Genomic DNA, 25,136 nt, shown 5'->3' with positions numbered 1-25,136 from the left:
AGATAAAGTCAAGAACAACACGCATGCATTGACCATACTTCAAGACATTGAAGGGTGACTTGCTCGCCTTGAAAGCGTTCAAAAACAACATCAAGCGACTCAACCCCACCGAGAACGTGGTAATAGTCTTCCACGACCGAACGAAAACCAACGAGTCATCCATGACCGTGGACGTTGTAAAGTTCAATATGAGGAAGAAAGGAAATTACAAAAGCAACACGTCCAAAGGTATGAAGGGAAAGAGTATAAAACCAAAAGGAAGCCATATTTTTTAAAAATAGTAAAGTTTTTGTGCAACAGCGTCTTTGAGATATGAATAATATTTTCTGGTAAATCAGGAGGACATGAACAGAGAGGTTTATATAATGTAGCAAAGACATTCTGATGTTGCATGAGCAAAGACGTTTTGGTAAATTATGGGCTAACGTTATTCTAATTATTTTATTATTAAATTATTTGACATAAATGTGATTAAAGACCGCATGGTCAATGACGAAATAATTCAATTTGGCCAAATGATTCGTCAGGATGATAAATTCTGAATGTAACCTCCACTCAGTAGACATAAATATTGAAGGACGAAATATCAAGCGGCGGCTGCTATTAATGGATGTTAAAGTCTTGGGTATTGTGGTTTTTCAAAAATAAATGTTAATTACTCAAAATTTTAATCACTCAATTGATATAATTATAGTTATTTTGGGAACGTTACCTTTTATGCTAACCTCCACTCCTATTAGTATTTATTTACCCACTAAATCTATTTAATTTTATAGTTTTTTTAAAAGACGTTACTATGTATAATATGTTGGAATTATTTTTAATAGGAATATATTCAATTAACATATGGATAAAAAAAAATTAAACATCCCAATGAAGTAATCAGACAGCCAAATGGTCTGTTATATATATGTAGTTCATTTATTTACATAAACACACACATATATATATATATGCATACGTATACATATATAAAACTTATAAATTATCACCATAGATTTTATTTTGAACTGTATATGATGTGTGTGTTATTGTTCGGTAAAAGTTTAATCTAAAAATTTTTACCCATGTCTAAAAAATAGTTGCATGGTCTGTTATATACATGTATGACTGTTATGTACATAATCACACATAATATACATAGGTGTATAAAATAAGTGCGTGGTCATGTTTGAGAATTATATAGTTTTAGAATTTAATTTGTATTCAAGATTTTTCCAATATTTTGTGAATAAATTTTATTTGATAAATATAATAATATTGTGGCATTTTATAATTTAATTTATTATCATATTTTTTAAAAATATTATCATTTTTATTTGTAAAGATGAATTTTTTTTTAAAACTATAATAGATTATGCATACAAAATCGATACATAGATGATGAGTAGAAATTAATTTATAATCATGAACTTCTTGAAATAATATAATTGTAATTTGTAGAGATAATAATTTTAATTTGTAAAATTGATATATAGATGATGATGTGGATGATGAGGTGTTTTCAAATGACCAATTAAATTTGATAAACTTGATGATTTGGATGATGAGGTGTCTTCACCACAATCCTTTAAACTCCTTTATTAATATATATAGATTTTTTCTCTCTTAACTTTCCCAAAATCAGTTTAAAAATTTATGTATTTATTTATTAAATTTAAAAAATTCATAAAAAATTTATTTGAGTTAACCCACTCGGGTCGACCCGTTTGACCCGACATCTGTATGTCCACCCTGAGTCGGCTTGTTTTCCTACTTTTGCAGCTCTCCCTCATCTTCCTTTTTCTCTAACGCTGTGAGTTCGCCGGCGATTGTCTTTGAGGGACATCTTTTTGCCGCCGGCGTCGTCGTTCCAGGTTCAGATTCTTAGTTCCATCCTACATTTCACTTAGGTTCGAAAATTTCGCTTTTGGTGTTTGATTCTTCGTCAGGAGATTTGGACGTGGTTTTTTCTGCTTCGACGTTTTTCGTTTTTTTTTTAGAACAGCGCGAACGAGTTTTCTGTCTCGTTGATCTATCATTTTCACAAACAGATATTGATTTCGGTGATTTTCGTTGTTTGGATCATTCTGGTTCGTTTCCACGTCGACGCTTTTTCTTTTTCCATCGATTGTGTTGAGATTCGCAAATTAGGGTTTTGAAATCGTACTTGTGGAATTGACTCGAGAAAACCCATTTTCACACTATTTTTTCACTGTTCCAAATTGGTGCAGAGGCTCAGAGAAGTTAATTTCAGATTGTGTCTCGGCACCCACTTGGCGATAAACCCTAGATTTCGCCGACGAACGTCTAAATTTCGGGTTCAGAAGATCCGTTGGGTATGGATCAGGAGGCAGCTCGGACCGCTCGTGAGTCCCTGGAGCTCGTGTTTCGGATGTCGAACATCCTCGAGACGGGGCTCGACCGCCATACATTGTCGGTTCTTATTGCTCTTTGCGACCTCGGTGTCAATCCGGAGGCTCTTGCCGCCGTCGTCAAGGAGCTCCGACGAGAATCGTCGTCTGATTCCGTCGCTGCAGTGGCAAGGCAGAATAATTCTTCACCCTCCATGGACTGATGTGGTGTTCATCTTTCGAAAGGCAACTAATCGGTTGAAGGTTCATCGGAGATACCATGGATTCTGTGGTTTCTCAGATAATCTGGGTGTTGCGTTTCTTGTCTGTTTCTTTGTCAAGCTGATGTCTTTTTCCCAGGCATAATGTTATTTGACTTATATGGGTTTATGTTCAGTTGTATATCATTGTACTTATGACGCCTTTGATTTTCATGAGCTCAACAACGTGGCTGTTGAAGGCAACGTGATTTTAAAGAACGCAACTTGTGACCATCTAGCATCTGATCACAACTGCTGTGTGTCCGAAGTTTGTCATGTTACGAAGCATCTACGTTTTCTGTGGATTTCGGGTGCAATGAAATGAAGTCTGCTGCTTTTCCTTTGCTAGCTCACTCAGTTGCATCTGGACATGGGTTTGAGATTTTCCATGTGGTCGAGGCAAACATTGTGATTCTAGTGAATGCAGTTTGAGAACTTGTACCAGTTCATGATAACAAACAACCATACACGGCTCTTGTTGTCTTGAACATCTGCAGTTGTCGTGCTTTGTCGGGCATGTGGGAGTAAATCCTCTTGCTTTCCGTCGTGCATTTCTTGCCCTGTCATATGCTATGCTATGCTTTGCTTGTAATGATGTCAAAATGATAATCGAAGGGTCAAGAACGCGATCCTCCGAGCTCTTGCGGAAACGGATGGGAAATGTGCGAAACCTAAGCAGCCAAATTTCCTTTAGACCTGCATTTAAGCGAGGATTGGCAGTCGAAAGCAAAGGTCTTCCAGGTTCTTAAGCTCTCATGATTCTAGTGAAGAGAAGACATTTATGAGATCCATCCATATATTTAGGAAACAATGGTATAAAACAGCAACGGCATTGGAGTTAAAAGAACCATTCTACAGTATCTGCTCAAAGTGTCAATTATCATATTTTTACAGTGTTTTCTTCGTCGTCCTCCTTGTGAAATTTCCATATCGAAGCCATGATTCCACTTGAACTTGGAGATTTGTTCTTTGAAACCCTTTTCGCCTGCACCATGTGTTTTGCTTTCATCCATTGGCAGTGTTTTCTTTATTTTGGCTGAGGTGGAAATAAGATTTGAGCAATTCTTCAAATTTGCAAGTCTTTTTACCTTGCTTCTCCTGTGATTGCTCCTGAGATCTTCCAACTCCTCGGACTCATGAACTATGTACTGTTTCAGCTGTTCTTTGTTCATGGTATCGATCATATTGACCTGTGAAAGGCATAAACTTGTCAAAGCATATTCTGTAAAGATGGAATTTTTGGTGAGATATGAACCATTAGAGAAGTACCCATTTATGAAGATGTTGGATGTCTTGTGCTAATGTCTCTGCTTCTTTGTCAGCCAGGCTCTTCTTCTCAGCCCATGAAGAAACAGTCTTCTCTTCTGTCTGAAATCTTCTTCTTCCTCTTCTTCTCGGCTTCAGTTCCTGACATGTTTTTTTTCTTCTTTTGTTCTTCAGAAACTGTAACGGTTTCTTGTGATCATCTCTCTCTCTCTCTCTCTCTCTCTCTCTCTCTCTCTCTCTCTCTGCAAAGATTCAAGAAGATGAAGGTGAAGACGTTAGGTCTTTGATTTGGGCCAATTAGAGTTGGGCTGAGCCTTATTTGGGCGTTTACCTCTACTAACCGTTCAAACGGAACAGACCTTTAAACTCACTTTGGTTCGGATTGAGCTTTATGGTCACACCTCTTCGGGGCTTTATCACTAATTTCAATTTCGTGTACGGTTGCTATTAATCATAAGTCATAGCCCAAATCCAAATTTTTATTATTAAAAAAAAATCGTGATTATTTTATTGATACAATATTTTCTCGATTCGAACTGTTCTAAATTTTCGAATAGTACTATTTTTAGAAACCGAATTTTTCGGAATCGAACTTTAAAAAATCCTAAAAGACCGAAATTTTTTAAAAGAAATCTATCTTAAAAAAACGAAACCAAAACCGAACCGAACATAATATAAAAACCGGTTTGTATCTATTTTTATAAAACTGAAAAAACTGAACTGATATATTCTTGTTCCCGAACCCGAATCGATTCCCGAAATACCCACCCCTAGTGTATTTATCTTAAAAAAGGAAAAAATCGGAATATTAATTGGTTTTTATTTTTTATTTTAAAAAAATCAAGTTGGTGAGTGGAATCTAACAAAAATTACATTTTATTAAATTTTAGATAAGATCGAATTTTAATTCACATACGTATGATTTGGTTTAATTTTTTTTTTGGTAACGAATTTTAAAATTGTCTTTTTTTGTTTTGCAAATAGACATAAAATCTCTAATTTGCTTGTGTGTGTGTGATTTATTTTCTATTTTTTTTTAAGATTTTTTGAGTGTTTTTTCTCGATTTGGTATAACATCTGCAAATGTAGCCATGAAAATCTGTATTTAGTGTATGTTACAATGTAAGTTATTATTGGAAGATTTAAAAGGGATTTTGATGAATTTGACAATCATATAAATTTATTTTACATAAGAGTGGAGAAAAAGACATCAAACATTGTTAATGAAATTTAACATCAATATTTTCAAAGTTATAAGGATTTAATAGATTTCTAATTTATATTTGGGTAAAGTCCTCATTCATTTTTAAGATGTCTCCAGAAAATATGTTTTAATTTTTTTTTTTTGGTATAATATCTGTAGCTCATTTTGTTTTCGAATATTATAAAATTAAATCAAATTATATACGATGGAATTAAATTCAAATAATTTTATTTAATAATCGATTAAGTTAAATATTTTTAAAATAAAAATAATTAAGTATAAAATAATAGAATGAAGATAATTTTTAAAAAAATTAATTGAACCGGATATAAAATATAAAAAAATATAATAATTTTAAACAAAAAATTCTGAAGAAATAACGAAACCAAAATATAAAATAGTGCCAAGAAACATATATTGCCATTGCAAAATGAAGTTTATTTGAATTGTGAATGATTGTTTTTGTCATAAAATGATTAAATTTGTTATATACATAATATATATATTATACATATGATATGTGTAATAATTTTATCAACGTTGACCATGTCTAGGTTGATCCAGGAGAGGCGTGGATCCTACAATATCAACGTTGACCTTTGTCTTCCTCGTTCTTTATTTTTTTGGGTTCTACAAAAAGATGCGACCAAAATAAAAATTAATTTGTAAAAGTGTACTATAAATTACGTGAAAAAAGTGTAGTAAAAATTTAAAAAAAAATTACATTTTTAAATACTAAAATTACTTTTAAAACTAAACAAAAAATGAAATTATCTCCCGTTTTCACAACACTATACTATTTTCCCGTCACTTCCACAAACGTGTTGAATTCAAAAATCTTCTTATATATATATATATATATATGTATGTATACCCCCACACACAACAACTAATATACTTTTTCTTTTTATAACTATTTAATATACACAAACAAATAAAATCATTTTTTTTATGTTTTATTAGTTGTATACATTATCGATCAACAGTCACATAAACAAGTATGGGTTAATATCAATATCTGTTTTAATTAACCTCATAACCCTTATTTTTTTTAATATATGTATGTATGTATTACAATTTAGAGAAAATGTGAAGGATGTGTAATGTGTAATGTGTGTTGATGCCATTTTGTTTTTTTGTTTTTATATATGAAATGAAGCTTTTCGATTTCAATTTTATTATTTCTAATGTATTTAATCTTAAATTAGATAGAGAGATATAAATATGACCGAGAATATTTTTTATAATTAATTATTCGGACATCTGTTTATATATTTAGATATGGTAATTATGAGCTGACAATAATAATGGGAGAGGAGAAGTCCATTCACGAACGCAAACAAATACGGGGAGGAAGAGAAACAGATCAACGCTCTGGAAAATCTAAGATCGTGATCAATGGAGAAACCGAACCCTAGACGTCCTTCGAGCAATGTTCTCCCTTATCAGACGCCGAGATTGCGGGACCATTATCTCCTCGGCAAGAAGCTCGGCCAAGGCCAATTCGGCACCACGTATCTGTGCACCGAGAAGTCCACCGGAGCCAAATACGCGTGCAAATCCATCCCAAAGCGCAAGCTCGTTTGCCGCGAGGACTATGATGATGTCTGGAGGGAGATTCAGATCATGCACCACTTGTCGGAGCATCCCAACGTTGTCCGGATTAAGGGCACGTACGAGGACTCCGTCTTCGTTCATCTTGTCATGGAGGTCTGCGAAGGTGGGGAGCTTTTCGACCGGATCGTGGCGAAGGGTCATTTCAGCGAGCGCGAGGCCGCGAAGCTGACCAAAACGATTCTCGCCGTCGTCGAGGCTTGCCATTCTCTCGGTGTTATGCACAGAGATCTGAAGCCTGAGAATTTCTTGTTCGATAGCCCTAGGGAGGATGCGAGGCTTAAAGCCACCGATTTCGGTTTGTCCATCTTCTACAAGCCAGGTTGGATCAATTCCGCATTTCGTTTGTCGTTTTCGATTCATTGCTTTCGTTGGTGGGTTAATCGATTGATTGCTTCTGAATTATCCGGAAATGGGTGTTTTCCGTTGATTGAATGCATCGCCTCTGTGTTCTTCATAAATATCTGGAAATGTTTATCTGGTTGCGTGCTTCAGAGGTTGTTTGTTATCGTCTCTTGACTGGAAAATTGAACTCGTCCTGGCTATTTTGATGTTCAATAATATAAGGTATCTGCAGGATTTCTAGGGTATGTTGCAGATTTGGGATTTTGTTTCGTTGAATGCAAATTAGAATTTGAATCCGTTTGCTGGCAATGAAGCATTTTGCATGAGAATGTCAGAGAAGTGCTTGTACAGATGTTCTTCCGTCAATTTCTTCCAAGTCCAGGCTTGGCCATATATTTATGTTGACATATACAAATCCTTCTGAGCGGAGATGTTGTTTGGTTGCTTTTGATCTCTTTGGTGTAGTTCTGATTGGAAATGTTATCTTGGATTATTACATGCATTTTCTTGTCATGCAATCATTGATTCTCTCTTGGACACTTGTTCATTTGCTTTTTAACGATGAATCCCCAAATAGTCAGAATGTTTCGGCTGATGAATGCTCATTGCCTATGTAAATAAAATTGCCACTGGTTTTGCACTTCAGGACAGTATTTGTTTGATGTGGTGGGGAGTCCGTACTATGTCGCCCCTGAGGTCTTGAAAAAATGTTACGGACCGGAGATTGATGTGTGGAGTGCCGGTGTTATCCTTTACATCTTACTAAGTGGTGTTCCACCCTTCTGGGCAGGTATACTACAGAACTCGTTACTATGTTCCGCCCTTCGGGGCAGGTACCCTTTACACATATATGAATTATACATCTTTGTCTTTGGGTTGCAGAAACTGAGTCAGGCATCTTTAGACAGATATTGCAAGGGAAATTAGATTTCAAATCTGACCCGTGGCCTAGTATTTCGGAAGACGCTAAAGATTTGATATGCAAAATGCTCGAGAGGAACCCCAAGAAACGGATTTCTGCCCATGAAGCATTGTGTAAGTCATTTATTGGGTTCGTTTTTCAGAGCTTACTTTGTTCTCTTTCGAGTTCCTGTTTTTGTTAATCTTCTTTGTTTATAAGATTTGTGTTTGTCTGAATGTTAGGTCACCCGTGGATTGTCGATGAACTAGCTGCACCAGACAAGCCTCTTGACCCTGCAGTCTTGACACGACTAAAGCAGTTCTCGGAGATGAATAAACTTAAAAAGATGGCTTTACGGGTAATGGAGCCTCCTGATGACACATTTTCTATTGTCCTCTCTTGTCTTCTATTTGTATTTTTTCATCCGTTGCTTTATGTTAGCGGAAATTACTTTCTCATAGGTGATCGCCGAGAGACTCTCAGAGGAAGAAATTGGTGGCCTGAAGGAACTATTCAAAATGATTGACACAGACAACAGCGGTACAATTACCCTCGAGGAGCTCAAAACAGGTTTGAAGAGAGTCGGGTCTGAACTGATGGAATCAGAAATCAAGTCTCTGATGGACGCGGTAAATTACGAATTCTGCTTTCACATGAAATGGCCTCACAATAGGCTTATATCCTCAATTTTGGAATCTAATGGCGAGTAATCTTTTAGTGGCTATGTTTGTGGAGTCATCTTCACCATTTTGATTACAGATTCAACGCTTTCTTCTGATTCGTTCTAATTTGTCCATGTCTCGGTTCTTTTGTTTGTCGTTTTTTTTGTAAAGGTTCCTTTTTTAACTGTAGTTGAATTTTAAATGGCAGGCGGATATAGACAACAGTGGGACGATTGACTATGGGGAATTCCTTGCAGCGACGTTGCACTTGAACAAGATGGAGAGAGAGGAGAACTTGGTGGCTGCGTTTTCCTACTTTGACAAAGACGGGAGCGGATATATCACTGTCGACGAGCTTCAACAAGCTTCCAAAGAGTTCGGTCTTTGTGATTCCCCAATCGAAGATATGATCAAGGAGATTGATCTCGACAATGTAAGCCCCCTCCTATTGACAAACTGGTTATGATTTGAGATGAACCGAGAAGCAAACCAAAACTAATCGTGGGTCGGGCTTAGTTTACCGTTTATAATTGTCAGTGAATTGCACAGGATCATCAGTAAACCAGGGCAGCATGTATTTGCTTCTGACAAACCGGTTCTGGTTTAAGACCCTGGTTCATTTCAAACCGGGAAGCAAACCAAAACCAACCGTAACCCAGACAAGAATTGCCTCATGGGTCGGGCTTAATTCTAGCGTTTAGAGGCAGTGAGACCTTTTCTTTTCACCCCGAGTTTAGCGGTTCGGGCTCGGTTTTAGGGTTTATAATCTTGCATCGGATCGACTCTTTTACGGTAAACATTTTGTAAGAACATATTTTGTGTTTCGGGTTAGGACGGGAGGATCGATTTTTCGGAGTTCTCGGCGATGATGAGGAAGGGCGACGGAGTTGGGAGGAGCAGAACGATGAGAAGCAACCTGAACTTCAACTTAGCCGACGCCTTTGGAGTTGTTGGTAACAATGATACATCCTCTCCTCCACACTCTTGATTCGTCACCAAAAAACAAAATTCAAATTATTCTTTAAAAAAAAATTCAGAATACACAGAAAACAAAAACAAAAATAAAGGTATTCTAGTTTTCTTTTTAATTGTTTTGTAGGTGAGCAGCTTCCTAATTTGTGTATGTAATATCAACTTTATTTTCGAATAAATTTGAGATTAAATCGTTAATGATGTGTTGATGTTAGAAAGTTGTTTTGAACTATGTTATGATTATAACAAGAAAAAAAAAACAGTTGCATTAATAAGATTATTACACAAAAAAATATACTACAAGGTTATTTTCGTAATTTGAGGGGTGAGTGGATAGGATAAGTCCGTCCATTTTTTCCTTCCTCGGAAGCTAACCTCCGGACGAGCGAGAGAGGCAAAAGGCTTTACGAGCTTTAGAGCTCTCGGCAAACAACAATGGCGTCTTCCTCTGCGACGCTCTCTCTCTGTTCTTCCTTCGCGGCGCACTGTAAGGCCACTCCTAATCGTTGTAACCCTAATCTCGTTTCTCTCCCTAAGCCGTCGATTCCCGTGGCTAAACCCGTGCCTGGGTTCATCGCTCCTTCATCCGTCGGGTCGACCCGACCTGTATTCCGACTCGCTCCCAAATTCGCCGAATCTGAAGCGCCCGTTGTGGAGTCCGAGTCCGAGTCCGAGGTTACTGAGTCTACTGAGTCCGAACCTGCCGAGGTAGCTGCGGAAAAGCCCAAGAGGGAAGAGGTTTTCGCCGTCGTCATGGTGAGTTGTAGCTGAAAAGTGCAATGAAATTTCCCAATTTAGGGGATTTCCTTCCTTTATTGGTTATTGGTTTTGTTTAGGTTTTGATAAGGTTACTGTTTATGTGGGTAGTTTGAGCTGATCATTTGAGCAACTATGGTTGTATAGTTCTAGGAGCTCGAATCCTTGTCGGGGCTGATGGATAAGGATAAGAACATTTTGCTGTTTGAAATCGATGTTCTGGTCTCTGTATCAATTTCTTCAAATGACCCAGATTGCAAGTCATCATCTTTTTTCTTATTATTAGCTTTTGCGTTAGTCTTTGGATCATGTAAACAGGGACTTGCAATCTCTGATATGGTTTTACGGCTGTTTGGTCTGACAGGTTGGTGGCCGCCAGTATATAGTCTTTCCGGGGAGATATCTCTACACTCAGAGGCTGAAGGATGCAAATGTGGATGATAAGGTCTTATGGAAATCTGAGAATTCTTGATCTTTCTTAATGTTTGTCTTAATTTGAACATTAAGGATTTGAAGTCATGTTCTGTTACTGGTTCCTTCCAAAAGTTCATGGTACGAATCTTATCAACCAGAAAGAGAAAAAAAAAATGAATAGTTGCATTTCGACGAGATTTCAGTTGGGTCCATCTAAGATCACTATGTGGCATTTTCTTGGTTGCTTTCCGAGCAACTACTTGGTTCTTCACTTTCCTTTGCCTTGTAAAAAAATGCCCAAATTCCTCTTTTTTCTTGTTCTTGCATTGTGCAGATTGTCCTGAACAAGGTTTTGCTCGTCGGCACAAAGACTCATACTTACATTGGCAAGCCCGTTGTGACTAATGCCACCGTTCACGCAGTGGTGGAAGACCATGTAAGTTATTAAGACAAAACTTCTTCGAGTTCTGTCTTCCGTTTCTCTCTTCCTTGTTTTCCCTCACTTGGGAAACTACGATGTTTCTTTATGTTGCAGGGCTTGAATGATAAAGTGGTCGTCTTCAAATACAAGCCGAAGAAGAAGTACCGTAGAAATATCGGACATCGACAGGTATTTTCAGTGCCCCCGTGAATCGGTTACTTGTTCCTAAAAAACCACATCATTCCTGAATTCCAAATGATGCATGGAAGATCTCTTCTACAACATACATATTGCTTTATTGGTTCAATGTGAGTGTGTTCACATAGCTCCGATCCTTTGACACTTCAATTCATTTTTTTTTAACATTGCAGCCGAATACGAGGATTAGGATCACAGGAATCACGGGGTATGAGGATTATCCAGCAGCCGCCAATGTCGCCGTCTAGAGATGTTCAGAGGATGAACTTTGACATGAATTTCTTCAATGTTAGTTGAGTTCACACCCATGTTTCTGATTTTGTATGTAATTCCTTGCACTCTTTGCTTCCATAATGAAAGTGTTTCCATTTTTTTTTATCTTTTTTTTTTCTTGTCTCAGTTTCATCATCAAATTAAAACTCAAAGACCCAACATGTAGTATATCTGGCACGGCCTAATGGCAGCTCCGTGTCAGGTTCAGACAAGCTGTAGATTTTCGTCTGAAATAGTTTTGTAGAACATTTTATTGTTGGGAGAGTCCAAGAGTAATAATTGTCGTTGGATGACTGAATTCATCTTCACACCATCTAAGTCCCAAAACTATGATTGGAAATGCCCACCCTTACTCTTATAGGTTGGAATTGGACTGAGATCGCGCAACATTGGCATGTAGACCTTGGGACGCATAATGTATGGACCCAAACTATTGTGCGATTGCTGCAAAATCAACTCTGCACCAGCAATTGCTACAAGGAGATGCTAAAGAAGAAACATATTTCTTCACTTTTTTCTCTTCGTATAATCGAATCAAAGCCATATATTATGACAATGAAACCAAATGGAAGATGCTCCCTCCTTCTTATGTATTAAGTATTTACATAAGAATCTTATCCATTCGTACACTCTCTTTCTCTTCAGTAAGGTGGGGAATATGGAAATGGACCCAATGAGGAACAACACGGTCAGAGTCTTGATGTCGTACAGGTCTTTTACTGACCTGAGATCTCCGAGAGCCAGACCAGCCTGTTGTATCCACAAAGAAAGCACAGCTTTACGCGATGTAACATCGAGGGACGAGGGAAAAAACATGAAAATAGAGAAGATATCGTTCTGATAAGAATAAGGAAGAAAAAAAATAACTCACTCTTACGGTGATATATGCAGCCGGCATTAGGCCAACCAACGTTGCCAAGAAGAACACGTGAAAGGGTATGTCGACGATCGGAGATGCCAAATTGATGAAGAGGTTAGGGAGTGTCGGTGTTATCCTCAAGAACAGCATGTAGTTCATAAGTTTATCCCTTCTTTTCCCAACTGAATCCATAGAATTGGAAGATCACAACATCGTCAAAGAGAGAGCCTAAATCTCTTGAACAAGACGAGAGAGACTACCTCGGCTTGAAAAAGCCGTAGTTTGTCAGGCCACAGCCAGAAAACTAGGGGTCTTCCAACTAGTTTTGACAAGAGAAAACAAGAGCATGCTCCAGCTGTTGCATTGAAGACAACTAAGACAAAGCCTCTTACGACGCCAAAGAGGGCTCCAGCCAACAATGACATGAAGATGGTTCCGGGTATCATGAATGTCTGCATGAAGATATACGTTGAGCAGTAACCCGAAATGAAACGTGCTGGGTAATCTCTCGCATAGGTCCCAAGGCTATCCCTGCATATGTTCCAGATCAACCCGTTTTACCAAAGCAGCAGAAAACCGAGGCATATGCATCAATTGTTCCTAAAACACAATGACAATGACAACCCGTAAACTGAATCAACCATTGATGTTGATCCAATCCATAGGAAAATGATAAGGCTATATGCTGACGTGAATAACAACGTCTGGTGCCAATTTTCAGATCCACCGGTCTCACGAGGAACATGTTTGGCCACCTCTAAACTAAAGTATCCGTTCCATTAATACCAAGAACCATGTGAAATCAAAGGGCATTATTTGAATGCTACCGCGGGTACATGCACACTGAGATCAATAGCCACAGCCATCAGTGAAAGCTAAAGCTTGTTTTCTGATCAACCAGTACCCAGAAAAAAGGCAAGACAGAGCCTTTTTTTCAGGCACAACTAACACAATTATCACAGAAACTCTTCTCTCTTAACGTGTTTCATGTCTTAATAAGTAATACTACTGTTTCTCTAATCACCATCTAACGTTTTGTGCAGCAAAAATAGCAATAAACTCTGTTATCTCCGAAAAGATTGGAACTTTCTACTTGCCCCTTAAACCATGGACCTGGATTCGAAGAAACTTTCTAAAGCTAAACATAAACTTTAACCATAATCCCGAAATCTAAAACCTCATCAGACAATAACCCAGAAAACGAAACTCCATCCCTCAGTTCCCATATAAACAGACTGAAAATTTCACACCTCGAGCTGAGAAAATAAAAAACAAGGGGAGAGAGAAAGTAGAAGCCCACTTGAGCAATTGGAGATCGGAGATGGTTCTGGGAAGCTTGAGCTTGTCGTAATCGGCGGCGGGCATGGTGAGATATATACACGAGTCCGGCGGAAAACACAACGAAGACGCCGGAAAACGTGGGTAACTCCCACCGCGAGAGCGGGAGTCCCCCTGATTTGGGTCCTTTGCCCGTAGAAGAGTCGCCATCGTCGGCGGCGCTCTCTTCGTCCCTCGTGAGCAGCCTCCCCACACCTTCACCTGTCAGACCCCGAGGAGCCGCCATTGAAGGATGCTCCACGAGAAAAACCTAAACCCTAAGTTCTTCGAATTTTATCAGATGCGTGTGCCGTCGTCCCAATGGATTCGAATTCCGAGTCTGCCTGAGAGATTCACGAACAAATCGGTAGGAACTCTTTTTTTTTTCTGTTATAATTCTTTGGACAGAAACAAAAACTTATAAAAAACAACCAGAAAAAAATTATTAATTATATAAATTATTTAAAATAATATTTTTTTAAAAAAAATTATTATAAAAAATCATCAATTATTAATTATAAAAATATTAATTATTAAAAGATAATGTTTGACATATTACAAATTAAATATATTTTATTAATCATAAATATAAAATTTTCATCTGATTCTTTAAAACATTTTTGCGTTTCTCTCGCAGTAAAGAAAATAAAATTAATTTATTTTTGTGTATAATTTCTAATAAGTATTATTTATCTATTCAAAGAGAAAAATAATTTTGTTTTATAATTCTTAAGTTTATCGAACTTCATACCAATTATAACTCCAAAAAATAAAAATAAAAAGTTTATATAAATATTCCAATTATATTTTTATAAGGTCTGAAAAGTCTATATAAATGCTTTCGTCAAATAAAACTAGAACGTGTTAAAAAAAACATTTACCACATCTTTTATCATTTGAATCATCTTATCTTCAATCATTTTATCTTAGTTCAACGAGAAAAATATAAAATTGATTTCTATCAGATCGCACTTAACCATGTATAAAACATTTGATTTCGGTTAAAATCAATTTGAAAAATCTGAATTGGTTTATTTCGAATTGAATTATTGTAAAACAAAGTTTTACCGTTTTCTCTATTCCAATAAACCATGGATTTCTACATATCAAGCGTTTTTATGACAGTGTGGAACTCCTTATTTAAAAATACTAATTAAAGGAAATAAATAAGTAATAATATTACTAAGTTACAACTTGTTACTATCTATTGCATTAAATGGATCTATATTATTTCATTCCAATGTGGCCAACCAACTAATTTAATCGTTGTATCCTTCTTATTGTTGTTTTCTTTCTATAACAGATGTGAAATATTTTTTTGGATTGACCGTAAAATATCTTAAATGATGTTTAATTATAAAGCGATAAGTTTAAATTTTCTATATGCAGATTAAATCTCCATTTATTTCTGGATCATCATACCTTAAAATTTTTCTATTCTTAAAACGTGGAAATATCCAAAAAATCTTATTTAGTCAGAATGATACTATTGTCATATAGTGGTCACATTAGTAATAACATTAATTTATGATGGTTTCACTAAATGATTAGTTCAATATGTAACACCAAAAATTTAAAGTCATGATTAATGTGATAACCATTTGATCATCGAGTTATTTTGGTAATATAATCACAAGTAGCTTTACTTAAAAGAGGGTATTTTGCATAATTTCTTTCACTAGAACATAATTCGAATCCCAGATCTATTTGACTGAGAGAAGAATACAATATGATAAACCATTTATACCAAAATTTTATATTAAATAAGCATGTTCATAATTGAATAAACTCAAATATAAGTAGACACGGTTGTGTGTTAATCTATTTTTCTTGGATTTTTTTGTCTTCATTTAAAATTTGGTCTTTAATTAAAAGGAGCAAGCCTGCTTCTGCTTATCACCCAAAATAATCGGAAAGAGGATCCGAAATCCATATCGGGTCGGATCAAAAGGGTATTTACGTAGTTTCGTCTGCCTGTCCCAGATCGACCCACCGCGTTTCACCGGAAGCGCGTTACAATCACGCGCCTTCGTCATCTTCTTCTTCTCTTCTCACCTAATCAGAATGTATTAATGGCTGAATCGGCCTAATTGGTCAAGAGAGAAAACTCATACGAATTAATAAGCTTTGCTTCTTCCATAGTTCAAATCTCCTGTCTCCTTCCGTTCTCCCGCTGTACGCAGAGACTTTTCTCTCTCTAGAGTCGCGTGATGTGACGCAGAGGGAGAGAGAGAAGAGGAGGAGAGTGGGTCTACAATGCGAGAATGGCTCAACACAGGCAATCGGGAACAGAGAGGTACGGCGCTCGCGGCGGTTACCCTCATTATTCCAACGGCGGCGCGTCGTCGGATCACGTCGCGATCGGGATTCGCTCGGCCGGCGGCGGCGGAGGCGGGAAGGCCGGTCGGTGGCGGCGATCCGCTCGGCCGGACAGGAGTCTGCGCCTCGCCGTCGGTTCTATCCTGTTCGTCCTATGTATTGTGCTCGTTGTCACTGTGTTAGTGTACTATCACATCTCCGGTTACAGCAGCAATGGCAACGATGATAAGGGTCAGTTTTCTTTAGCGTCGTTTCAAGGGAAGTCTTAGATTAAGCTAAATTGGATTCCTTATGTTCGTTGATTTGGCTTGAACACGTTGATATCAGACAACTGTCTTAGATTGCTTCTGATAATCTCTGTTAAGTTCTATCTAATGGAAATCCTTGGGAACTTGATGCGAGGGATGGATCTCCTTGCGTCCTTTTTTCTCAGATATCAGGAATGAATTAACACTTTCTTCTGCATTTTTCGCAGGATTTGATACTTATGATGGCGATTTTCTTACTAATGTTACAAGAATGGACCCTTCAAACACACTTATGTTTGGTCATGGTTCGGTGGCACATGGACGAGACTCAAGATATTGGGATAAGGATGACAGAAGACGAGATGATGATTACAATGAGGATGTAGTGGATAAAAGATTAGCTTCTTCGAACAAATCCATCAATGAGGAGAGGTCAGTATCTGAAGTGAAAAAAGATTTCTCACATGACAATTCCCAAGATTGGAGAGGGGTTGGATTTTACAATGAAGCCGGACGCAATGAACTAAAGAAGTATGAAGCAGAGTATCAGGCATCGCTCGAGAAGGGTGGGCAATCCACCCAAGAAAATGGTGTTCATCATAATGCATTTGATGCTGACCACAAAGACAATGATGCAATTGATTCTCATGATGTTCTAGCGGATGATTATGTTGGTTCTGGGCATGATGAGAATGAGAAAGAAGAATCCCAGAAAGAGAAACCTTCGGAGTTTCTTCGCTCCATGACCAAGCATCAGAAAACTGAGAAGGATGATGAAGAAGCATCAGGTGTGGAGTCTTCTCCTATTGCTACAAGTATCAAATCTGGAAAAATATCACGATCTGAAAAAAGAAAACGATCTAGGCGTAAGTTTTCGGGTGGCTTTTTATAGTTAATTGGCTTCAGAAATTTGGTTATCTACTTCTGACCATCGGCTTTTTGTTCAAATCATTCAGGTGCATCTTGTGAGATGAAGCTGTTAAATTCTAGTCAACCAATAGTAGAGCCTTTGGAAACTCGAAAATTTGCTAGGTTCTCTTTACAGTACATACAGAGGGAGGAGAAACCCAATGGAGATGAAGGGTGGGAGCCTAGATTTTCAGGTCACCAGAGTGTAGAGGAGTGGAAAGAATCCTTCTTGGTTCAAGACAAGGAAATCCATTGCGGTTTTGTCAAAGGACCTAAAGGAACGCCTAGTACTGGATTTGACCTGTCAGAAGATGATGCTAACTATATCAGCAGATGCCACATTGCTGTTATTTCCTGCATCTTCGGGAATTCTGATCGATTGAGAGCTCCTGCTAGTAAAATGGTACGATATCATGCATTCTGTAGTTGATTGATGAATTTGATGTTTATGTTGCCTTATTTTTTTAGATATAGGATTTGTGTTTTAGGACCATTGTTCTGTAGAAGCATGCATTAGTCTGGTAGTCCGTTGGAGTGATGTATCTCCAGAGTAGGCTGTCATGCATATATGGAGCCTAAGTTTTAGTTTCATTCAGTTATTCACCGGCTGAGACATGCAATCTGAGTTTGATATCTTAAGATTCAACACAGGTGTACCAGTGGCTATGGTAGGCTAATTGTTGGCCAAACTGAATAACTGGATGAGCAGCGGGAAAATATATTTGACTGCAAGCAGTCAGAAGATAATATAGATATAGGCTTCATTTTGAACCACAAGCAAGTTTCGAGTTATGGGAATCTAAAAGGTGGTTCATATGGTGTTTACATCAAAATGTGGACGCAATTCATTGCTGATTGCTCTGCCAGTCTGGGCCCGTAATAGGTGTAGGCGTACCAGTTCCTGGGATGGGTTCATCATTGGTGGAGTAGAAGTTAACTTGTATCTTCCGGTCCCCAATCCCAAAGGACAGGATTTACACTTTTGTTTGGGGCTCTCGTTTTGTTTGCATATAGAATGTATCAACTGGGGTCATAATTCATGACTTGTTCTAAGCTACTTTTCTCTTTGCATCTAGGTAAGTCGTTTGTCAAGAAAAAATGTCTGCTTCGTAATGTTTGTGGACGACATTACCTTTCAAACACTTTCTTCAGAAGGCCAAACCCCAGATAGAGCAGGCTTCATTGGTTTGTGGAAGTTGGTCGCCGTGAAGAATCTTCCTTACTCAGATATGCGGAGGGTAGGAAAAATACCAAAACTGTTACCGCATCGGCTTTTCCCCTCTGCAAGGTGAGACTCACAGCCTGAGGATAGCTTTCATTTCAGCGTGTCAAACTGGGTCAAGTTCCACCTAAAGCTAGCATGAATAACAAGATAAATGTTTTCACGGTTGAGGTTGAACAAATGTATGGGGAAGGACGCTAGTAGTGTGGAATATGTTCTAATACATTTATGATTGTCGTGCTGAGCCACAAACCCTCTGCCACCTGGACCAAATCTGTCCTAAAACATAGAGAAACTGATATACTTTATGTGTTCTCAGGTACTCAATATGGCTGGACAGCAAGTTACGTCTCCAACTGGACCCTCTACTCATTCTGGAGTACTTCCTCTGGCGTAAAGGTCACGAGTACGCTATCTCCAATCATTACGACCGTCATTGTGTCTGGGAAGAGGTTGTTCAGAACAAGAAGCTGAACAAATACAACCACACTGTCATCAATCAGCAGTTTCAGTTTTACAAGGCCGATGGGTTGACGAGATTCAATTCCTCAGATCCCAACAAGCTTCTTCCTAGCAGTAAGATTCTTTCTGATAAAACTGCCGACATCCTCCACTAACACTGAAGCTTTTTTTCTTTTTCGTTTTCCCGTGTCATCGCTTATGACCAGGTTGTTTTTTTATGTTTGTCCACAGATGTTCCTGAAGGGTCATTTATAGTACGAGCTCATACTCCAATGTCAAACCTCTTCTCCTGCCTTTGGTTCAATGAAGTTGAGCGTTTCACTCCTCGGGATCAGCTAAGCTTTGCATACACCTACCAGAAACTAAGAAAGACAAATCCCGACAAACCATTTTATCTTCATATGTTCAAGGTAAGGTTCCCTGTCTTCAGGTCTTCATGAAACTGTCATGGTCATGCTGATGTGTCCCACATCCGGAACGTGTATAAGGATCCATTCTAAAATATAAGTAAGGAATAAACCTCCGCTCAAGAGTTAGTTTTTGTGGTGGAATTAGGGTTCGCGCTCACATCACATGCTTATAAACTTGTAAACTTTTTCTAGGACCAGGTTTCATTTTACGGTTCTAAGTTTCCCCCTCGTGTTTGATGGCATTTCAGGATTGCGAGAGGAGAAAAATCGCAAAGTTATACCGTCACAGATCAGAGGAGAAGCGAAACCTTCTACTATCAGCAACGATGACGCAATAGAGACATTTTCTGAGCTGTACCTATCTACCTTAGTCCCCTTCTGTATATAGCCGGGACAGTTTTATCCTCGGCGTTTCCATGGCTGTCACCAGAGCAAACGACCTGATCGAACCACGGGATGAGCCAGCAGCTCGACTCAGCTACGACCACAAGGTATACGAAAATGTCAGATGATTTTTGTTCAAGCCTTCGTTGTGTAAGCTCTCCATTTTTGTTCAGTTCAATGCCTTTTACGGCTCCTTGGCTTTTTTGTTTGTACCATTCACCAGAACTCAGAAAAAGAGAGTATCCGATTCATTATTTCACTCATAACACAACCGCTGCTACTCGTGTCGATTCTCAAATCGCAAACGCTGCGATTTCACAAACGCAAACGGGAAACCTGAAAGCCGAAGAGCTCAGCTTCTTTGTATACGCAGAGGGTGAAGAAGAGAAGGGAAGGGTACAGTGTGTATAACAGTATTTCGTGAACAATTACATACCTGAAGAACAAAACCCTTCAGTGCAAAAACCAACACAGCCAGAGAAGAAAAAGAATCATCTAGGTGTATATATATCCTCTTTCGTTTTTATCCAACGTCACGAGGAACGACAAGTCTCTTGGCGGCGGAGAGGGACGACGGCTTCGGGGTCGAACCCTTCCTCTTCTGGCGTATGCTTCGGGTGGCGCAACGGACGTGGCGACTTCGCGGATCCTTGGCGTCTCAGGGGAATGCCTTCTTGCTCGAACCCGTTGCTTTCTTCCGAGTGTTTCGGAAGACGTAGAAGCAGAGATCCCGACGATGAACCTGCATTAGACCCTGCAAAGTCTTAATTTCGTCTCGAATATCAGGGCTGGACAGAAAACCCGGAATTCGAGTATCCGAGCACTACACGAGATGAGATCGGATTTGGATTCGGTTAATTGGATACAAGATCGGATATCCAAAAGAATAGCAGAATGAGACTTTTACCAAAAGTTTTAGATATTATTTACAAACCTATTGTAATATATTGAAATATCGGATTCAGGTAACCAGAAAATTTCGGTTACCGACTAAAGTCAACTTCAATTATATGATATTTATTTTGAAACTTTCGAGATTTCGTATGCAAACTTGGTTTGGATACTTCTTGGTTACCCAGTTTTGGGTATGCGAAACGTATTTGAGATCAGGTAATAACTCGTGAAACCCGAGAAGCTCGGATTCGAATTCGGATAAACCCGACCTGAAAAAATCAAACATTAAGAGCTGAAATATCGACGTTCACGCTTCCACGGAAGCCAAAACTTACCATCAACCATGTCTTTGGTTTTGTGAAGAAGAAACGTCCCCGAGAGGATTGTCACGAACCCGCACATCTCAGTTACGATCTGAGTTCCGGTCTGCCGATCCCAGTCCTGTCCGAAGCAGTTCCACATCTGTAACCATCGAGATATCTCCGTATACCAACAAGAATCGAGAAAAATACCTTAAACATGATGATGCTGGCCAAGATCGTCAGTGTAGTGAACATAACGTAGTATATGGGCGAAACAACCGCCGTATTGAACGTGTCGAGAGCCTTGAAGCGAAAAAAGACGAGAAAACCCGAGTTAGCCTTTTCCGACAAATCGTTAAATTATCGAGACAGTATCACAAACCCGAGTTAGCTTTTTGTTACCTTGTTTAGATAATTCATCTGTGTTATCACACATGTGAGAACAATCAATGTGAAGACCCATGTCTGAGGGTAAACTAACTGATTTGTTCCCGAAAAAGTCAGCTTCAACGCTATCCCGAGCGCCTTGACACTCATCACCTGTTCACGATGCTCGATATATCGTCATCAGCCCGGGAAACAAGATCAACGTGTAAGAACATTATCTGTGATCAGTGTAATAACGTACCGACAATGATCCCACGAGAGAACAAACCCCGATATAGACCATGACGTGTGTCTGCCCGTACTGCGGGATAAACTGAACCACGAGTACAATGGCTGCTCCTACCACCAAAGCCGCGTAGAAAAGAAAAGCTGTAGAAATGTTACCCCGTCGTGTTTCAGAACAGATTTCACCACCACCACGGAAAATCCAAATATTGATTCAAAACTTTTCGTAGTTACCTGGTTCTGTAGCGAGATTCCATACTTCAATCACGGAATCGATTTCCCGTTCTTGAGGAGCATGTAGCACGATTGTTATTGAACCAACGACGCATAAAACGCAACCGAGGATCCCGAAAGTGTGCAGTTTTTCCCGGAGGATGATATGAGCGAGAGCAGCACTGAGAAAGGAATAGTAGTGCATTATGAATTTACACACAAAAACATTATAGCCCAAGGCGTTCAACTCGAGTTTATTCAAACCTGATAATAATGCTGAGTGCACCGAGAGGCGTAACCAGAATGGCAGGTGCAAAGGCATATGCGGCGAAATTTGCAATTTCCCCGAAAATCACTGAGAAACAAGAAAAAGACCGTTGATGTGGTGAATTGATGATGGTGAGTAACTCAATCCGGGAATTCGATGAATCCAAGCAAAACCATTATCCCGATCATGAAAACTCACTCGTTATCATGCCTATCCACCAGAGAGGCTCCATCAGGTAAGAATAACCTCCAGAACCTACAAGATATCATCACCAAAACCGGAAATAAGAAGAGTATTATAACAGCAACACAGTAACGTATACACCCGATATATCATCACCATAAACACAGTTCAAGCAATTATCGAAACCAGATGCAATAGATTCAGTTAATAAAAATATGAGTCATCAACAAATGACACGATCCTCGGTAGCCATTGATCATGAGCTCCTTATAAATGGCTCGATCAAAAGATCCACTAGCATTTCTAAACGAACACTGCACCTGAATCTGCCATGGCATACTCTGTACTCGAATACATTGAAGAAGTTTCAGAAATCTTTCAGAGCTAAAGTCTCAAAAATTTTGCCATTTAACACCCAATAACATGAAGCTCCAATCTCAGCCACTCACTCCGTTGTAAGTAACTTACAGTAAGTTCCACACTCAGTTTTCCAGTGAAGCAATCACAGATCCCAGATTCATCCCCAGAAGTTTGACGAAGCTTGGGCAGCAAAAACCCAGAAGTCATTGCACTCAAGAACAAAATCTGACTTACCCATCTCAGAAAAACCAAAACCCAGATCGCCGAATTCATCAATCGAACCTGAATTGGCTCAAGAAGTAAGAATCACCTGCTCTGAGACCAGAAGCGCCGGCTTTCTTCAAACCTTTCTTCTTCACGATGAAACTCGCGCCGATGAACAAGCTCGAAGAAAGAGCCAACACTAACCCTTTTATATTATCCGACGACATTCCCTTGTACGCGTCTCTCCAACTCCCGCCCGAACCCGCCATTCTTCTTCTTCGTCTACGTGCCAAACACAAGAAACCCCCTGAAAACCCTAAATACCCAGAAGGCAAAAAACCGAAATTTCGCTTCTGGGTTTCTCGACTAAGCTCGATTCTGCTAAGCAGAAGGCGTTTTTGCAGTGATAGGCAGAATCTTTCAGATCCGGTGGGTGAGAAAGAGGATCAAAGAGGCTGAGGAGGAGGAGATTTAGGGATTGGAGAGGAAAATGGGTAGATCAGAAAACAGACAAGAGGAGGGGACAGGAAGTGAGACAAGACAGAAGGAAGCTGCAACTGATGAAGCATCTAACTCGCCCATCAACACAAGCAAAATACTATACGATACAAACCCAAACGAAAAATCGTAGATGCGTGGGCTTTGCCAAGTGAGGAAAGTGAGAGAGAAAAGGGTAATCTTTTCTTTTTGAAAGCAGTGATTTCCCTTCGTTGTGTTACCTCCACGCGTTTTGAAAAAAATCAACACTATCTATCATGCTGGATGGTTCATCCCTGCAGTTCGAATTTTTATAAATTATTAATCCAATAACAGATAAACTATATCATGGTCTTCCGAATAAGGATGAAACATGACAAAATTCTACCCACGTATTTGTCCTTTTGTACATTTTATCAGTCATCAGAATATGTGCAAGAGTCAAGAATGATCTTAATATTATAGAGAGGTGTCGAGTATCTGTGCGTGTGTGGTGAACTAACAAAATCCGAAACACGATATCCAAAAAATAAGATTTAAAATCCGATTTTTTAATGGTAATATATATTCGAAAATTGGGTAATTTTAGCTGGGATTATTGAATATGTGGGGATATACGTGGATGCGTGTGAGTTAATTGAAACGTATATATATATATATTTATTCAAACGTGTATAATAGTCAATTTCAAATAATTGTTGTGGTGTAGGATTATCTGATATTGTATTTTTTTTTTTGAAATCGTGACATAATTATATTTTGATAGGAACGTGTCCAAAGGTGCGTCTTTACAAGTCTAGCCCAATAAGCTTATTTAATGGGCCTTAGTCCAACACAAATATATTGGGCCTTCATATGTTTGTATGAGGCCCACTCAAACGGTGACGGCGTTTAAAAAGCGTTGAATATCACCCACCGTTTTTAACGTCGAATTTGCTACCACTCAAAAACACAGTAAACATTTTTTTTGTTATTTCTATTTTAAAAATATTAATACATCTATTAAATTAGTTTGTTTTTGTTAATAAAAACATTCATTTATTTTATATTTGATTATTTTTATAATTAGTTTCGTTGTTTAGTTTTGATGTAATTTTTTTTACTTAAAAAATTCATAATTATATCGAATTGAATCGATAATTCGATTCGGATTATTGGGTTTTATACAACCGAACCCGTCATCCCAGACAGAGGTTCGTCACCGGTAAAGTAGTTGAGAACTCCGCCTGATTTCGATATCTCCGAGGAACTCACCCTTCTCTTCTCTCCATAAACCCAAATCTCTCTCTCTCTCTCTCTCTCTCTCTCTCTCTCTCTCTCTGTAGGTCATCTGGTTGCGACTCTTGGTTTCTCCGGCATTGCTCGGACCCAAAATGTCTCACCTTCTCCAGACCTCGTTCTTGCCCTCGCCGTCTCTCCCAATGAAAACCCGATCCGGAGTTCCGGGTTTCCGGGTTAAGACTCGGGTCGTCCCCGTCCAGGCTAAGATCCGGGAGATCTTCATGCCGGCTCTCAGTTCCACGATGACCGAGGGCAAGATCGTGTCGTGGGTTAAATCCGAAGGCGAGAAGCTCAACAAAGGCGAGCGCGTCGTTGTGGTTGAGTCCGATAAAGCCGACATGGACGTCGAGACCTTCTACGACGGTTATCTAGCTGCCATTATGGTCGAGGAAGGCGGAATTGCTCCCGTCGGCTCCGCCATTGCTCTCCTCGCCGAGACCGAGGATGAGATCGCCGAGGCTAGGGCTAAAGCCGCCGCGGGAAATTCTCAATCTCCGGCGTCGTCATCGCCTCCTACTCCTCCTCCGCCCGCACCCGCCGCTGAAGCTCCAGCGGCGGGGAAGAAAAAGATTGCGGCTTTTCCCGGCGGGGCT

At 39.0% G+C, this 25,136-nt stretch overlaps 7 protein-coding genes and 1 pseudogene across 10 annotated transcripts in view; 5 read left to right on the top strand and 3 right to left on the bottom strand.

Moving 5' to 3' along the window:
• Window positions 1-1,780: 1,780 nt before the first annotated feature.
• Window positions 1,781-2,733, top strand: LOC109116606 (mitotic-spindle organizing protein 1B-like). Of its 2 annotated transcripts, none has more exons than XM_019202369.1 (2): window positions 1,781-1,856; window positions 2,214-2,733. In XM_019202369.1, the coding sequence occupies exon 2, from the start codon at window positions 2,321-2,323 to the stop codon at window positions 2,555-2,557; it is 237 nt and encodes a 78-aa protein (XP_019057914.1). In that variant the 5' UTR covers window positions 1,781-1,856; window positions 2,214-2,320; the 3' UTR covers window positions 2,558-2,733. The 2 variants fall into 2 exon arrangements, with proteins under 2 accessions (XP_019057914.1, XP_019057915.1); XM_019202370.1 differs by having other exon boundaries at window positions 1,800-1,892.
• A 137-nt stretch (window positions 2,734-2,870) lies between these two features.
• On the bottom strand, window positions 2,871-4,314 carry LOC104813374. The gene is made up of 4 exons (XM_010540932.2): window positions 4,299-4,314; window positions 3,863-4,077; window positions 3,682-3,783; window positions 2,871-3,578 (listed from the first exon to the last, which is right to left on the bottom strand). Exons 1-4 carry the CDS (start codon window positions 4,312-4,314, stop codon window positions 3,474-3,476), a joined length of 438 nt encoding a protein of 145 aa, XP_010539234.1. The 3' UTR covers window positions 2,871-3,473.
• Window positions 4,315-6,379: 2,065 nt separating this feature from the next.
• On the top strand, window positions 6,380-9,755 carry LOC104813104 (calcium-dependent protein kinase 11-like). The gene is made up of 7 exons (XM_010540623.1): window positions 6,380-6,999; window positions 7,669-7,812; window positions 7,905-8,057; window positions 8,166-8,281; window positions 8,385-8,552; window positions 8,794-9,018; window positions 9,418-9,755. The coding sequence occupies exons 1-7, from the start codon at window positions 6,462-6,464 to the stop codon at window positions 9,571-9,573; spliced, it is 1,500 nt and encodes a 499-aa protein (XP_010538925.1). The 5' UTR covers window positions 6,380-6,461; the 3' UTR covers window positions 9,574-9,755.
• Window positions 9,756-9,925: 170 nt separating this feature from the next.
• Window positions 9,926-11,724, top strand: LOC104813103 (50S ribosomal protein L21, chloroplastic). Its single transcript, XM_010540622.2, has 5 exons — window positions 9,926-10,313; window positions 10,678-10,758; window positions 11,062-11,163; window positions 11,263-11,337; window positions 11,520-11,724. Exons 1-5 carry the CDS (start codon window positions 9,993-9,995, stop codon window positions 11,592-11,594), a joined length of 654 nt encoding a protein of 217 aa, XP_010538924.1. The 5' UTR covers window positions 9,926-9,992; the 3' UTR covers window positions 11,595-11,724.
• Window positions 11,725-12,103: 379 nt separating this feature from the next.
• Window positions 12,104-14,171, bottom strand: LOC104813101 (annotated as a pseudogene).
• A 1,632-nt stretch (window positions 14,172-15,803) lies between these two features.
• On the top strand, window positions 15,804-20,003 carry LOC104813100. The gene is made up of 7 exons (XM_010540620.2): window positions 15,804-16,345; window positions 16,590-17,228; window positions 17,319-17,674; window positions 18,348-18,559; window positions 18,813-19,069; window positions 19,187-19,365; window positions 19,614-20,003. The coding sequence occupies exons 1-7, from the start codon at window positions 16,060-16,062 to the stop codon at window positions 19,701-19,703; spliced, it is 2,019 nt and encodes a 672-aa protein (XP_010538922.1). The 5' UTR covers window positions 15,804-16,059; the 3' UTR covers window positions 19,704-20,003.
• Window positions 20,004-20,082: 79 nt separating this feature from the next.
• LOC104813099 (probable magnesium transporter NIPA3) lies at window positions 20,083-23,546 on the bottom strand. Of its 3 annotated transcripts, none has more exons than XM_010540617.2 (9): window positions 22,892-23,546; window positions 22,237-22,293; window positions 22,035-22,125; window positions 21,792-21,952; window positions 21,574-21,701; window positions 21,348-21,485; window positions 21,156-21,248; window positions 20,979-21,084; window positions 20,083-20,503 (listed from the first exon to the last, which is right to left on the bottom strand). In XM_010540617.2, exons 1-9 carry the CDS (start codon window positions 23,052-23,054, stop codon window positions 20,283-20,285), a joined length of 1,158 nt encoding a protein of 385 aa, XP_010538919.1. In that variant the 5' UTR covers window positions 23,055-23,546; the 3' UTR covers window positions 20,083-20,282. The 3 variants fall into 3 exon arrangements, with proteins under 3 accessions (XP_010538919.1, XP_010538920.1, XP_010538921.1); XM_010540618.2 differs by having other exon boundaries at window positions 20,083-20,491; window positions 22,892-23,544; XM_010540619.1 differs by having other exon boundaries at window positions 22,542-22,985.
• A 907-nt stretch (window positions 23,547-24,453) lies between these two features.
• The window catches only part of LOC104813373 (dihydrolipoyllysine-residue acetyltransferase component 5 of pyruvate dehydrogenase complex, chloroplastic), a 2,822-nt gene continuing 2,139 nt past the window's right edge, over window positions 24,454-25,136 (top strand). The window contains exon 1 of the mRNA XM_010540931.2: window positions 24,454-25,128. Coding sequence (XP_010539233.1) covers window positions 24,636-25,128 — 493 coding nt within the window. The 5' untranslated portion in view covers window positions 24,454-24,635. The remainder of the gene's footprint in view (window positions 25,129-25,136) is intronic.

Source organism: Tarenaya hassleriana, unplaced genomic scaffold (genome assembly GCF_000463585.1).
Source record: "Tarenaya hassleriana unplaced genomic scaffold, ASM46358v1 Cleome2, whole genome shotgun sequence".
Classification (NCBI taxonomy): Eukaryota; Viridiplantae; Streptophyta; class Magnoliopsida; order Brassicales; family Cleomaceae; genus Tarenaya; species Tarenaya hassleriana.
The sequence above is the reverse complement of the archived record's forward strand: the minus strand, read 5'-3'. Positions and strand labels throughout refer to the sequence as shown.

Excerpts from the sequence above, each read along its gene's own strand:
- LOC109116606 (XM_019202369.1), top strand. The coding sequence starts at position 2,321 with ATGGATCAGGAGGCAGCTCGGACCGCTCGTGAGTCCCTGGAGCTCGTG.
- LOC104813374 (XM_010540932.2), bottom strand. Across the intron at positions 3,784-3,862 it reads TCCAACATCTTCATAAATGG|GTCAATATGATCGATACCAT; the intron begins GTACTTCTCTAA and ends TGCCTTTCACAG. Across the intron at positions 3,579-3,681 it reads GCAATCACAGGAGAAGCAAG|GCGAAAAGGGTTTCAAAGAA; the intron begins GTAAAAAGACTT and ends CACATGGTGCAG.
- LOC104813104 (XM_010540623.1), top strand. The coding sequence starts at position 6,462 with ATGGAGAAACCGAACCCTAGACGTCCTTCGAGCAATGTTCTCCCTTAT. Across the intron at positions 7,813-7,904 it reads TGTTCCACCCTTCTGGGCAG|AAACTGAGTCAGGCATCTTT; the intron begins GTATACTACAGA and ends TTTGGGTTGCAG. Across the intron at positions 8,553-8,793 it reads TCAAGTCTCTGATGGACGCG|GCGGATATAGACAACAGTGG; the intron begins GTAAATTACGAA and ends TTTAAATGGCAG.
- LOC104813103 (XM_010540622.2), top strand. The coding sequence starts at position 9,993 with ATGGCGTCTTCCTCTGCGACGCTCTCTCTCTGTTCTTCCTTCGCGGCG. Across the intron at positions 10,759-11,061 it reads ATGCAAATGTGGATGATAAG|ATTGTCCTGAACAAGGTTTT; the intron begins GTCTTATGGAAA and ends TGCATTGTGCAG. Across the intron at positions 11,338-11,519 it reads GAAATATCGGACATCGACAG|CCGAATACGAGGATTAGGAT; the intron begins GTATTTTCAGTG and ends TTAACATTGCAG.
- LOC104813100 (XM_010540620.2), top strand. The coding sequence starts at position 16,060 with ATGGCTCAACACAGGCAATCGGGAACAGAGAGGTACGGCGCTCGCGGC. Across the intron at positions 18,560-18,812 it reads CGGCTTTTCCCCTCTGCAAG|GTACTCAATATGGCTGGACA; the intron begins GTGAGACTCACA and ends ATGTGTTCTCAG. Across the intron at positions 19,070-19,186 it reads CAACAAGCTTCTTCCTAGCA|ATGTTCCTGAAGGGTCATTT; the intron begins GTAAGATTCTTT and ends GTTTGTCCACAG.
- LOC104813099 (XM_010540617.2), bottom strand. The coding sequence starts at position 23,054 with ATGGCGGGTTCGGGCGGGAGTTGGAGAGACGCGTACAAGGGAATGTCG. Across the intron at positions 21,702-21,791 it reads GAATCTCGCTACAGAACCAG|CTTTTCTTTTCTACGCGGCT; the intron begins GTAACTACGAAA and ends ACATTTCTACAG. Across the intron at positions 21,486-21,573 it reads CTCTCGTGGGATCATTGTCG|GTGATGAGTGTCAAGGCGCT; the intron begins GTACGTTATTAC and ends CATCGTGAACAG.